The sequence below is a fragment of the Bombina bombina genome, chromosome 3 (assembly GCF_027579735.1).
Source record: "Bombina bombina isolate aBomBom1 chromosome 3, aBomBom1.pri, whole genome shotgun sequence".
Classification (NCBI taxonomy): domain Eukaryota; kingdom Metazoa; phylum Chordata; class Amphibia; order Anura; family Bombinatoridae; genus Bombina; species Bombina bombina.
Window position 1 is genome coordinate 505,372,460 of NC_069501.1, and position 14,856 is coordinate 505,387,315.

The 14,856-nt window shown below is 41.3% G+C and overlaps 1 protein-coding gene across 2 annotated transcripts in view; it reads left to right on the top strand.

Moving 5' to 3' along the window:
* The window catches only part of DDX52 (DExD-box helicase 52), a 192,296-nt gene that overhangs the window by 49,930 nt on the left and 127,510 nt on the right, over positions 1-14,856 (top strand). For both annotated transcript variants that reach the window (XM_053706886.1, XM_053706888.1), the window contains exon 8: positions 2,851-3,054. In XM_053706886.1, coding sequence (XP_053562861.1) covers positions 2,851-3,054 — 204 coding nt within the window. The remainder of the gene's footprint in view (positions 1-2,850; positions 3,055-14,856) is intronic.

Here is a 14,856-nt window from a genome sequence, read left to right on the forward strand (position 1 = left end):
TTTATGGGTGTAATACAAAGCCGCTTCCTATAGGGACATATAGAACTTCTGTACTTTACAATTTGTTTTTAACTACTGTTTTTGTGAATATTTGTGAATTTTGAGCATTTATTTCAGTGTTATTTACTTTGTAATAGGTCGACCTATTTATTACTGTTTGTGTAATTAAAATTCTTTTATATTTCAGCTATGATGTATAGTTCCTGTTTTTTGTAACCGGCATCTTTTTTTGGCAATTAATATTACCATTTTTATGGTCACATTTATTTATTGTTATTTTTCCTACATATTCATTATTGTGGATTATTCCTATGTCCACTTTTGTGGTTAATCTTCTGCGCTTGTGTGATATAGGTTTTTTTCTAGCAGTTTTAAGAACGAAGCCTCAATGGATCAGATTTGTAAGGCGGCTACCAGGTCCTCCTTACACACTTTTTCTAAATTTTACAAGTTTGATGTGTTTGCTTCGGCTGAAGCAGCTTTCGGGAGAAACGTTTTGGAGGCTGTGGTGCCCTCAGAATAGGGTCTGCCTCTCTTTTTTCTGTTCCCTCCCGTTATTCATTCATTGTCCTCTGGAGCCTGGGTATAGTTTCACAACAGTAAGGAATGAAGTCGTGGACTCTCCCTACCTTATGGAAGGAAAACATAATTTATGCTTACCAGATAAATTCCTTTCCTTCCTGGCAGGGAGAGTCCACGACCCCGCACGTCATTTTTTTTTTTTTATGGGCAGCTCCCTTTTTATATTATTTCTTCTGGCACCTTTTATACCCTGATGTTTCTCCTACTTTTCCTTGTTCACTCGGCAGAATGACTGGGAGGATTAGGGGAAGTGGGAGGGATATTTAAGCATTGGCTGGGGTGTCTTTGCATCCTCCTGGTGGCCAGGTGTTGTATTGCCCAACATTAAGGAATGAAGTCGTGGCTATCCCTGACAGGAAGGAAAGGAATTTATCAGGTAAGCATAAATTATGTTTTTTTTCTGTAGATAACATACCAGCAGTGTTTGAACCTTATTAGAAAAGAGTAACGGCTTGTTTGCTGCAATCGTTTTTAAAAATCAAACTTCACCAACTTCTCTAGTTCTGACTTAAGTCTGTTAAAAACAGGACTTGCTATTGTTATTGTGGTAACAAAATTTCTATTGTTTGGCATCAGCATAAATAAGGTAACAAGCTGCAGTTTGGTGATAGATGTGACAAGGTTAGGCTTGTGAAGCCATCCATGTGCTTTCAGTTAAAGGAACAGTCAACGCCAGACTTTTTGTTGTTTAAAAAGACAGATAATCCCTTTATTACCCATTCCCTAGTTTTGCATAACCAACACTGTTATAGAAATACACTTTTTACCTCTGTGATTACCTTGTATCTAAGCCTCTGCAAACTGCCCCCTTATTTCAGTTCTTTTGACAGACTTGCATTTTAGGCAATGAGTGCTCACTCCAGGGTAACTTCATGTGCATGAGCTCAATGTTATCTATATGAAACACATGAACTAATGCCCTCTAGTGGTCAAAATGCATTCAGATTAGAGGCACTCTTCAAGGTCTAAGAAATTAGCATATGAACCTCCTAGAATTAGCTTTCAACTAAGAATACCAAGAGAACAAAGCAAAATTGGTAATAAAAGTAAATTGGAAAGTTGTTTAAAACGACATTCCCTATTTAAATCATGAGGTTTTTTTGGACCTGACTGTCTCTTTAACAGGACTGGAGAATTCACACTTTTAAGACAACACGAAAAGGGAGCAAAATAAATATTTAAGGTATATTACAAATTTGTTTTACTACACATTATTAAGCATTTTATAGTAGGATCTTAAAGCGTTTACTGACCCTTTATTTTAAAACTGGATCTTTTTTTCGGGTAGTTTAGTTGTTTAAAGGGACATACAACCCAAAATTTTTCTTTCATGATTCAGAGAACAAACAAATTTAAACAACTTTCCAATTTACTTCTATTATCTGTTTCTTCGTTTTCTTATCCTTTGTTGAAAAGCAGGGATGTAAGCTCCGGAGTGCGCACGTGTCTGCAGCACTATATGGCAGCAGTTTTGCAACATTGTTATTCATTAGCAAGAGCACTTGATGGTAGCTCTATTTCCTGTTATGTAGGGCTTCAGACATGTTCATGCTACCTACCCAGGTATCTCTTTAACAAAGAATAACATGAGAACAAAGTACATTTGATAGTAGAAATAAACTGGAAACTTTTTTAAATTGTATTCTCTATCTGAATAATGAAAGAAAAGTTTGTTTCATGTTCCTTTAACTGAAGTGTGGGGCTTAGATACCTATATATTGTATTGGTAAAGGCACAATACAGCAGTCTATAATTGCCCTGTTATTTTATTATTGCTCTCCTGCCTACTGCTAGCTAAGTGGGGGGGGGGGGGGGGTTAACTCCCACAAGGAGACGTGCGCTTCTGATTTGGAAATGATCTTTCATTGGTGTCTACCAGGGTTGTGGACTTGAGTTGCATGACTTGGACTTGAGTCCAAAATGTAAGGACTCGCATGTCAACATAATCAAATAAGACTTGCGACTTTACTTGGACTTGAGCCCTCTGGCTTGGAAAGACTTTATACCTTATTAAAAAAAAAAAAAAAAAAAAAAGAGTTGTGGTCACTGGTACCTGGAGCTCGACAAACAAAACAAAAAAATTAACCACCAATCAGCAAGCGCAACCCAGTTGCTGAACCAAACTGGGCCGTCTCCTAAGCTTACATTCTTGCTTTTCAAATAAAGATAAGAAAACAAAAAAAATGATAATAGGAGCAAAATAGAAAGTTGCTTAAAATAAAGATTTATTTCTATATTTTGTTTGGAAAATAATTATTCTATTTACAGCGTTGAATGGCTGATTGTTGATGAGTCCGACAAACTATTTGAAGACGGAAAGACTGGGTTCAGAGAACAGTTGGCTTCTATATTTGTGGCATGCACATACCACCTTATTAAAAGAGCCATGTTCAGTGCAACGTTTGCTCATGATGTCGAACAGTGGTGCAAGCTTCATCTTGACAATGTAGTCTCTGTGTCTGTGGGCGCAAGGTAAGAGCTTTATGTTATGTAAAGGATTTCTTTAGATCATACTTTATATCGAACTATATGGACCTGTAAATCAAGGACGCAGAGGAATTATTTTTAATTTTATAAAATACTTCATGCAGAAAGTTCCTTTATTTGTCTGAAGCGTTGGCCGCATTGTGCGCCTCAGGCAATCAATGGCAGAACACTATTTTGCTGTGGGGTGACGTTTCCACCTCTTAGCCAATAGCCATGCGGGCCAGCTGGTATTATGCCGGGTAGCTAGCACGCTATTGGGTAGTACCCTATTGGCTAAAATTACCTCACAGCAAAATGGAGGGGGGGGGGGTTTGTGTGTTTTTTCTCCAACATAGGTGTGTCCGGTCCACGGCGTCATCCATACTTGTGGGATATTCTCTTCCCCAACAGGAAATGGCAAAGAGCCCAGCAAAGCTGGTCACATGATCCCTCCTAGGCTCCGCCTTCCCCAGTCATTCTCTTTGCCGTTGCACAGGCAACATCTCCACGGAGATGGTTAAGAGTTTTTTGGTGTTTAAATGTAGTTTTATTCTTCAATCAAGAGTTTGTTATTTTAAAATAGTGCTGGTATGTACTATTTACTCTGAAACAGAAAATAGATGAAGATTTCTGTTTGTAAGAGGAAGATGATTTTAGCAACCGTTACTAAAATCGATGGCTGTTTCCACACAGGACTGTTGAGATGAAGTAACTTCAGTTGGGGGAAACAGTGTGCAGACTTTGCTGCTTGAAGTATGACACATTTCTAACAAGACTTGGTAATGCTGGAAGCTGTCATTTTCCCTATGGGATCCGGTAAGCCATTTTATTAATAAGAATAAAGGGCTTCACAAGGGCTTTAAAGACTGGTAGACATTTTTCTGGGCTAAAACGATTATTTTATAAGCATTGTTAATAGATTATAGCTTGAGGAGTTATTTTAATCTTGGGAATTATGTTAAAAAAAAACGGCAGGCACTGTATTGGACACCTTTTTTCACTGGGGGCCTTCTCTAATCATAGGCAGAGCCTCATTTTCGCGCCACTAATGCGCAGTTGTTTTTGGGAAGCAAGGCATGCAGATGCATGTGTGAGGAGCTCAGATACACAGAAAAAGCTTACTGAAGGCGTCATTTGGTATCGTATTCCCCTCTGGGCTTGGTTGGGTCTCAGCAAAGCAGATACCAGGGACTGTATAGGGGTTAAATATAAAAACGGCTCCGGTTCCGTTATTTTAAGAGTTAAAGCTTTCAAATGTGGTGTGCAATACTTTTAAGGCTTTAAGACACTGTGGTGAAATTTTGGTGAATTTTGAACAATTCCTTCATACTTTTTCGCATATTCAGTAATAAAGTGTGTTCAGTTTAAAATTTAAAGTGACAGTAACGGTTTTATTTTAAAACGTTTTTTGTACTTTGTTATCAAGTTTATGCCTGTTTAACATGTCTGAACTATCAGATAGACTATGTTCTGTATGTGAGGAAGCCAAGGTTCCTTCTCATTTAAATAGATGTGATGCATGTGACAAACAATTTAGAGAAAATGATGCCCAAGATGATTCCTCAAGTGAGGGGAGTAAGCATGGTACTGCATCATCCCCTCCTGTGTCTACACCAGTCTTGCCCACACAGGAGGCCCCTAGTACATCTAGTGCGCCAATACTTCTTACTATGCAACAATTAACGGCTGTAATGGATAATTCTATTAAAAACATTTTAGCCAAAATGCCCACTTATCAGCGAAAGCGCGACTGCTCTGTTTTAGATACTGAAGAGCATGAGGACGCTGATGATAATGGTTCTGACATGCCCTTACACCAGTCTGAAGGGGCCAGGGAGGTTTTGTCTGAGGGAGAAATTTCAGATTCAGGAAAAATTTCTCAACAAGCTGAACCTGATGTTATTACATTCAAATTTAAATTGGAACATCTCCGCGCTCTGCTTAAGGAGGTGTTATCTACTCTGGATGATTGTGACAATTTGGTCATTCCAGAGAAATTATGTAAGATGGACAAGTTCCTAGAGGTCCCGGTGCCCCCCGAAGCTTTTCCTATACCCAAGCGGGTGGCGGACATTGTAAACAAAGAATGGGAAAGGCCCGGCATACCTTTTGTCCCTCCCCCTATATTTAAGAAATTGTTTCCTATGGTCGACCCCAGAAAGGACTTATGGCAGACAGTCCCTAAGGTCGAGGGGGCGGTCTCTACTCTAAACAAACGCACTACTATCCCTATAGAAGATAGTTGTGCTTTCAAAGATCCTATGGATAAAAAGTTAGAAGGTTTGCTTAAAAAGATGTTTGTTCAGCAAGGTTACCTTCTACAGCCAATTTCATGCATTGTTCCTGTCACTACAGCAGCGTGTTTCTGGTTCGATGAACTAGAAAAGTCGCTAGATAAAGAATCTTCTTATGAGGAGATTATGGACAGAATTCACGCTCTTAAATTGGCTAACTCTTTTACTTTAGACGCCACTTTGCAATTAGCTAGATTAGCGGCGAAAAATTCAGGGTTTGCTATTGTGGCGCGCAGAGCGCTTTGGCTAAAGTCTTGGTCAGCGGATGCGTCCTCCAAGAACAAATTGCTTAACATACCTTTCAAGGGGAAAACGCTATTTGGCCCTGACTTGAAAGAGATTATTTCAGATATCACTGGGGGAAAGGGCCACGCCCTTCCTCAGGATAGGTCTTTTAAGGCTAAAAATAAACCTAATTTTCGTCCCTTTCGCAGAAATGGACCAGCCTCAAGTTCTACATCCTCTAAGCAAGAGGGTAATACTTCTCAAACCAAGCCAGCCTGGAGGCCAATGCAAGGCTGGAACAAAGGTAAGCAGGCCAAGAAACCTGCCACTGCTACCAAGACAGCATGAGATGTTGGCCCCCGATCCGGGACCGGATCTGGTGGGGGGCAGACTTTCTCTCTTCGCTCAGGCTTGGGCAAGAGATGTTCTGGATCCTTGGGCGCTAGAAATAGTCTCCCAAGGTTATCTTCTGGAATTCAAGGAGCTACCCCCAAGAGGAAGGTTCCACAGGTCTCAATTGTCTTCAGACCACATAAAAAGACAGGCATTCTTACATTGTGTAGAAGACCTGTTAAAAATGGGAGTGATTCATCCTGTTCCATTAAGAGAACAAGGGATGGGATTCTACTCCAATCTGTTCATAGTTCCCAAAAAAGAGGGAACATTCAGACCAATCTTAGATCTCAAGATCCTAAACAAATTTCTCAGGGTTCCATCGTTCAAAATGGAAACCATTCGGACAATTCTTCCTACCATCCAGGAAGGTCAATTCATGACCACGGTGGATTTAAAGGATGCGTATCTACATATTCCTATCCACAAGGAACATCATCGGTTCCTAAGGTTCGCCTTTCTGGACAAACATTACCAGTTCGTGGCACTTCCATTCGGATTAGCCACTGCCCCAAGAATTTTCACAAAGGTACTAGGGTCCCTTCTAGCGGTGCTAAGACCAAGGGGCATTGCAGTAGTACCTTACTTGGACGACATTCTGATTCAAGCGTCGTCTCTGCCACAAGCAAAGGCTCATACGGACATTGTCCTAGCCTTTCTCAGATCTCACGGGTGGAAAGTGAACGTAGAGAAAAGTTCTCTATCTCCGTCAACAAGAGTTCCCTTCTTGGGAACAATAATAGACTCCTTAGAAGTGAAGATTTTTCTGACAGAGGCCAGAAAATCAAAACTTCTAAGCTCTTGTCAAGTACTTCATTCTGTTCTTCTTCCTTCCATAGAGCAGTGCATGGAAGTAATAGGTTTGATGGTTGCGGCAATGGACATAGTTCCTTTTGCGCGAATTCATCTAAGACCATTACAACTGTGCATGCTCAGACAGTGGAATGGGGATTATACAGACTTGTCTCCGACGATACAAGTAGATCAGAGGACCAGAGATTCACTCCGTTGGTGGCTGACCCTGGACAACCTGTCACAAGGGATGAGCTTCCGCAGACCAGAGTGGGTCATTGTCACGACCGACGCCAGTCTGGTGGGCTGGGGCGCGGTCTGGGAACCCCTGAAAGCTCAGGGTCTTTGGTCTCGGGAAGAATCTCTTCTACCGATAAACATTCTGGAACTGAGAGCGATATTCAATGCTCTCAAGGCTTGGCCTCAGCTAGCAAAGGCCAAATTCATAAGGTTTCAATCAGACAACATGACGACTGTTGCGTATATCAACCATCAGGGGGGAACAAGGAGTTCCCTGGCGATGGAAGAAGTGACCAAAATAATTCAATGGGCGGAGAATCACTCCTGCCACTTGTCTGCAATTCACATCCCAGGAGTGGAAAATTGGGAAGCGGATTTTCTGAGTCGTCAGACATTTCATCCGGGGGAGTGGGAACTCCATCCGGAAATCTTTGCCCAAATAATTCAATTGTGGGGCATTCCAGACATGGATCTGATGGCGTCTCGTCAGAACTTCAAGGTTCCTTGCTACGGGTCCAGATCCAGGGATCCCAAGGCGACTCTAGTGGATGCACTAGTAGCACCTTGGACCTTCAACCTAGCTTATGTGTTCCCACCGTTTCCTCTCATTCCCAGGCTGGTAGCCAGGATCAAACAGGAGAGGGTATCGGTGATCTTGATAGCTCCTGCGTGGCCACGCAGGACTTGGTATGCAGACCTGGTGAATATGTCATCGGCTCCACCATGGAAGCTACCTTTGAGACAGGACCTTCTTGTTCAAGGTCCGTTCGAACATCCGAATCTGGCCTCACTCCAACTGACTGCTTGGAGATTGAACGCTTGATTTTATCAAAGCGAGGGTTCTCAGATTCTGTCATTGATACTCTTGTTCAGGCTAGAAAGCCTGTAACTAGAAAAATCTACCATAAAATATGGAAAAAATATATCTGTTGGTGTGAATCTAAAGGATTCCCATGGAACAAGATAAAAATTCCTAAGATTCTATCCTTTCTTCAAGAGGGTTTGGAGAAAGGATTATCTGCAAGTTCTTTGAAGGGACAGATTTCTGCTTTATCTGTTTTACTTCACAAAAAGCTGGCGGCTGTGCCAGATGTTCAAGCTTTTGTTCAGGCTCTGGTTAGAATCAAGCCTGTTTACAAACCTTTGACTCCTCCTTGGAGTCTCAATTTAGTTCTTTCAGTTCTTCAGGGGGTTCCGTTTGAACCCCTACATTCCGTTGATATCAAGTTATTATCTTGGAAAGTTTTGTTTTTGGTTGCAATTTCTTCTGCAAGAAGAGTTTCAGAGTTATCTGCTCTGCAGTGTTCTCCTCCATATCTGGTGTTCCATGCAGATAAGGTGGTTTTGCGTACTAAACCTGGTTTTCTTCCGAAAGTTGTTTCTAACAAAAATATTAACCAGGAGATAGTCGTGCCTTCTTTGTGTCCAAATCCAGTTTCAAAGAAGGAACGTTTGTTGCACAATTTGGATGTAGTTCGTGCTCTAAAATTCTACTTAGAAGCTACAAAGGATTTCAGACAAACATCTTCTTTGTTTGTTGTTTATTCTGGTAAAAGGAGAGGTCAAAAAGCAACTTCTACCTCTCTCTCTTTTTGGCTTAAAAGCATCATCCGATTGGCTTATGAGACTGCCGGACGGCAGCCTCCTGAAAGAATCACAGCTCACTCCACTAGGGCTGTGGCTTCCACATGGGCCTTCAAGAACGAGGCTTCTGTTGATCAGATATGTAAGGCAGCGACTTGGTCTTCACTGCACACTTTTACCAAATTTTACAAATTTGATACTTTTGCTTCTTCTGAGGCTATTTTTGGGAGAAAGGTTTTGCAAACCGTGGTGCCTTCCATCTAGGTGACCTGATTTGCTCCCTCCCATCATCCGTGTCCTAAAGCTTTGGTATTGGTTCCCACAAGTAAGGATGACGCCGTGGACCGGACACACCTATGTTGGAGAAAACAGAATTTATGCTTACCTGATAAATTACTTTCTCCAACGGTGTGTCCGGTCCACGGCCCGCCCTGGTTTTTTAATCAGGTCTGATGAATTATTTTCTCTAACTACAGTCACCACGGTATCATATGATTTCTCCTATGCATATTCCTCCTTTACGTTGGTCGAATGACTGGGGAAGGCGGAGCCTAGGAGGGATCATGTGACCAGCTTTGCTGGGCTCTTTGCCATTTCCTGTTGGGGAAGAGAATATCCCACAAGTAAGGATGACGCCGTGGACCGGACACACCGTTGGAGAAAGTAATTTATCAGGTAAGCATAAATTCTGTTTTTTTTTTTTTGTGATAAAACTAAAATAACATTAGTTCTGCACTTCCTACTAATGCTGATTGGTGTAATGCACGTTTGTATTAGAGGGACATAAAACATGTTGGGATACTTGAATTACTTTACCTGCAAATTTATACTGCAGTGCCTCGCCATTAACCCTTTATTTATAGTTTCTGAATTGTAAAGCTCTAACTCTCCCCACACAATTCATTTTATGGCTGTATCTATGTTTATTGTTCTTTTGGTAGAAGGCAAAAGTGAATAGGGATTATCTGCTGGAGCATGCCTAGAAGCTGTGAACTCAGTTGAAATACAATGCCTGTGTCTAAACACTGATACGAGGGGTGGAGTTAGCTTAGCTATGTAATTAATTTTGCTTATTTTTGAAACTACTTGCCAGCAATTTTTAAACTATTTTTTTATGCAAACTATTTTAAATTGCTTAACCCTTTTAGGATATGCACAGATTTCAACCTGTTTTATGGCACTTTAAGCAGCCAGTGAGAATTTTGTTAGCAGTACACAACTGCCATATTGTTTTTCAGTTAAATGTTTTACTTTATATTTTCTTGGGCAAAAACATAACATGTTTAAACACTGTTTTTTCACATGGATATTTAAAAAAATATTTGTTTTTATTACAATGATACTTTTATCATTGCCAATGATGTCTCCAATAGTTTGTTTTGTTCTTTACAAGAATGGGGAGGGGGGTAACTCCATATATACACATTGCCAGAGAGGTGCAGTTTTATTAATCAAGGCTCAGTGCACAGCAGGTCTATATATGGATTTCTGTTACAATTAGGATAAAACTAAACCAGTAATTTTAGGCTTTGAATTCCCCTGTTACATATAGTGTGATAAAGCCCAAGGATAATTTAATCTTTCAGAAACCTTCGCTATTTGATTCGCAAGTGAGAATCTTTTCTAAATTCAGATGTATCCCACAGTCTCCCTGTGCTTTTAGGGATACAGCTGCTCCTCACCAGTTTAAGCAAATTTCTGTATCTCTTAGTATTGCTTGGAATTGCAGACTAACTTTAATTGGGAGAAGAGTAATTTTAAATTTATTTCTCCTGTTAAGTGTGATCAGTCCACGGGTCATCATTACTTCTGGGATATTACTCCTCCCCAACAGGAAGTGCAAGAGGATTCACCCAGCAGAGCTGCCATATAGCTCCTCCCCTCTACGTCACTCCCAGTCATTCTCTTGCACCCAACGACTAGATAGGATGTGTGAGAGGACTATGGGTAAATACCTATATTGGTGCGAATCCAAAGGTTACTCTTGGAGTAAGGTTAGGATTCCTAGGATATTGTCTTTTCTACAAGAAGGTTTAGAAAAGGGTTTATCTGCTAGTTCATTAAAGGGACAGATCTCAGCTCTGTCCATTCTGTTGCACAAACGTCTGTCAGAAGTTCCAGACGTTCAGGCTTTTTGTCAGGCTTTGGCCAGGATTAAGCCTGTGTTTAAAACTGTTGCTCCGCCATGGAGTTTAAACCTTGTTCTTAACGTTTTACAGGGCGTTCCGTTTGAACCCCTTCATTCCATTGATATAAAGTTGTTATCTTGGAAAGTTCTATTTTTAATGGCTATTTCCTCGGCTCGAAGAGTCTCTGAGTTATCAGCCTTACATTGTGATTCTCCTTATTTGATTTTTCATTCGGATAAGGTAGTTCTGCGTACTAAACCTGGGTTCTTACCTAAGGTAGTCACAAACAGGAATATCAATCAAGAGATTGTTGTTCCTTCTTTGTGTCCAAATCCTTCTTCGAAGAAGGAACGTCTTCTGCACAATCTGGATGTAGTTCGTGCCCTAAAATTTTACTTACAGGCAACTAAGGAATTTCGACAAACGTCTTCCCTGTTTGTCGTTTACTCTGGCCAGAGGAGAGGTCAAAAGGCTTCTGCTACCTCTCTTTCTTTTTGGCTTCGTAGCATAATTCGTTTAGCTTATGAGACTGCTGGACAGCAGCCTCCTGAAAGAATTACAGCTCATTCCACTAGAGCTGTGGCTTCCACTTGGGCCTTTAAGAATGAGGCCTCTGTTGAACAGATTTGCAAGGCTGCAACTTGGTCTTCGCTTCATACTTTTTCCAAATTTTACAAATTTGACACTTTTGCTTCCTCGGAGGCTATTTTTGGGAGAAAGGTCCTTCAGGCAGTGGTTCCTTCTGTATAAAGAGCCTGCCTATCCCTCCCGTCATCCGTGTACTTTTGCTTTGGTATTGGTATCCCAGAAGTAATGATGACCCGTGGACTGATCACACATAACAGAAGAAAACATAATTTATGCTTACCTGATAAATTCCTTTCTCCTGTAGTGTGATCAGTCCACGGCCCGCCCTGTTTTTTAAGGCAGGTAAATATTTTCTAAATTATACTCCAGTCACCACTACACCCTTTGGCTTCTCCTTTCTTGTTGGTCCTTGGTCGAATGACTGGGAGTGACGTAGAGGGGAGGAGCTATATGGCAGCTCTGCTGGGTGAATCCTCTTGCACTTCCTGTTGGGGAGGAGTAATATCCCAGAAGTAATGATGACCCGTGGACTGATCACACTACAGGAGAAAGGAATTTATCAGGTAAGCATAAATTGTTTTTTTATTTTAACGTTTTAAAATAGTACTCTTTTACATGCACAATAAACATTTGAGTCTAAAATGAAAGGGATATTTTACTGTATAAATAAAATGTTGTAATAAAGTTTCTCTTGTTAAGTGTATCCAGTCCACGGATCATCCATTACTTGTGGGATATTCTCCTTCCCAACAGGAAGTTGCAAGAGGATCACCCACAGCAGAGCTGCTATATAGCTCCTCCCCTCACTGCCATATCCAGTCATTCTCTTGCAACTCTCAACTAAGATGGAGGTCGTAAGAGGACTGTGGTGTTTTATACTTAGTTTATTTCTTCAATCAAAAGTTTATTTTTAAATGGTACCGGAGTGTACTTTTTATCTCAGGCAGTATTTAGAAGAAGAATCTGCCTGCGTTTTCTATGATCTTAGCAGAAGTAACTAAGATCCTTTGCTGTTCTCACATATTCTGAGGAGTGAGGTAACTTCAGAGGGGGAATAGCGGGCAGGTTTTCCTGCAATAAGGTATGTGCAGTTAAAATATTTTTCTAGGGATGGAATTTGCTAGAAAATGCTGCTGATACTGAAGTAATGTAAGTAAAGCCTTAAATGCAGTGATAGCGACTGGTATCAGGCTTATTAATAGAGATACATACTCTTATAAAAGTGTATTTTAAAACGTTTGCTGGCATGTTTAATCGTTTTTTTACATATGTTTGGTGATAAAACTTATTGGGGCCTAGTTTTTTCCACATGGCTGGCTTGAATTTTGCCTAGAAACAGTTCCCTGAGGCTTCCCACTGTTGTAATATGAGTGGGAGGGGCCTATTTTGGCGTTTTTTTGCACAGCAAAAATTACAGACACAGACATCCAGCTTCTTCCTGCATGATCCAGGACTTCTCTGAAGGGCTCAAAAGGCTTCAAAAGTCGTATTGAGGGAGGTAAAAAGCCACAGAGCTGTGGCAGTTGTTGTGACTGTTTAAAAAAAGTTTTTGTCATTTGTTATTCGGTTTTTGGTATTAAGGGGTTAATCATCCATTTGCAAGTGGGTGCAATGCTCTGCTAACTTGTTACATACACTGTAAAAATTTCGTTAGTGTAACTGCATTTTTTCACTGTTATTTCAAAATTTGGGAAAATTTGTGTTTCTTAAAGGCGCAGTAACGTTTTTTATATTGCTTGTAAGCTTGTTTTAAAGTGTTTTCCAAGCTTGCTAGTCTCATTGCTAGTCTGTTTAAACATGTCTGACACAGAGGAACCTACTTGTTCATTATGTTTGAAAGCCATGGTGGAGCCCCATAGGAGAATGTGTACTAAATGTATTGATTTCACCTTAAACAGTAAAGATCAGTCTTTATCTATAAAAGAATTATCACCAGAGGGTTCTGTCGAGGGGGAAGTTATGCCGACTAACTCTCCCCACGTGTCAGACCCTTCGCCTCCCACTCAGGGGACGCACGCTAATATGGCGCCAATTACATCAGGGACGCCCATAGCGATTACCTTGCAGGACATGGCTGCAATCATGAATAATACCCTGTCAGAGGTATTATCTAGATTGCCTGAATTAAGAGGCAAGCGCGATAGCTCTGGGGTTAGGAGAGATACAGAGCGCGCAAATGCTGTTAGAGCCATGTCTGATACTGCGTCACAGTATGCAGAACATGAGGACGGAGAGCTTCAGTCTGTGGGTGACATCTCTGACTCGGGGAAACCTGATTCAGAGATTTCTAATTTTAAATTTAAGCTTGAGAACCTCCGTGTATTGCTTGGGGAGGTATTAGCTGCTCTGAATGACTGTAACACAGTTGCAATTCCAGAGAAATTGTGTAGGCTGGATAGATACTATACGGTGCCGGTGTGTACTGACGTTTTTCCTATACCTAAAAGGCTTACAGAAATTATTAGCAAGGAGTGGGATAGACCCGGTGTGCCCTTTTTCCCCACCTCCTATATTTAGAAAAATGTTTCCAATAGACGCCACTACACAGGACTTATGGCAGACGGTCCCTAAGGTGGAGGGAGCAGTTTCTACTTTAGCAAAGCGTACCACTATTCCGATTGAGGACAGTTGAGCTTTTTCAGATCCAATGGATAAAAAATTGGAGGGTTACCTTAAGAAAATGTTTATTCAACAAGGTTTTATTTTACAGCCCCTTGCATGCATTGCGCCTGTCACTGCTGCGGCGGCATTCTGGTTTGAGGCCCTGGAAGAGACCATCCAGACAGCTCCACTGAATGAAATTATTGACAAGCTTAGAACACTTAAGCTAGCTAACTCATTTGTTTCTGATGCCATTGTTCATTTGACTAAACTAACGGCTAAGAATTCCGGATTCGCCATCCAGGCGCGTAGGGCGCTATGGCTTAAATCCTGGTCAGCTGACGTGACTTCAAAGTCTAAATTACTCAACATTCCTTTCAAGGGGCAGACCTTATTCGGGCCTGGCTTGAAGGAAATTATTGCTGACATTACTGGAGGCAAGGGTCATACCCTTCCTCAGGACAGGGCCAAATCAAAGGCCAAACAGTCTAATTTTCGTGCCTTTCGAAATTTCAAGGCAGGAGCAGCATCAACTTCCTCCGCTTCAAAACAAGAGGGAACTGTTGCTCATTCCAGACAGGCATGGAAACCTAACCAGTCCTGGAACAAGGGCAAGCAGGCCAGGAAGCCTGCTGCTGCCCCCAAGACAGCATGAGGCAACAGCCCCCTATCCGGAAACGGATCTAGTGGGGGGCAGACTTTCTCTCTTCGCCCAGGCGTGGGCAAGAGATGTTCAGGATCCCTGGGCGTTGGAGATCATATCTCAGGGATATCTTCTGGACTTCAAAGCTTCTCCTCCACAAGGGGGATTTCATCTTTCAAGGTTATCATCAAACCAGATAAAGAAAGAGGCATTCCTAAGCTGTGTGCAAGACCTCCTAGTAATGGGAGTGATCCATCCAGTTCCGCGGACGGAACAAGGACAGGGATTTTATTCAAATCTGTTTGTGGTTCCCAAGAAA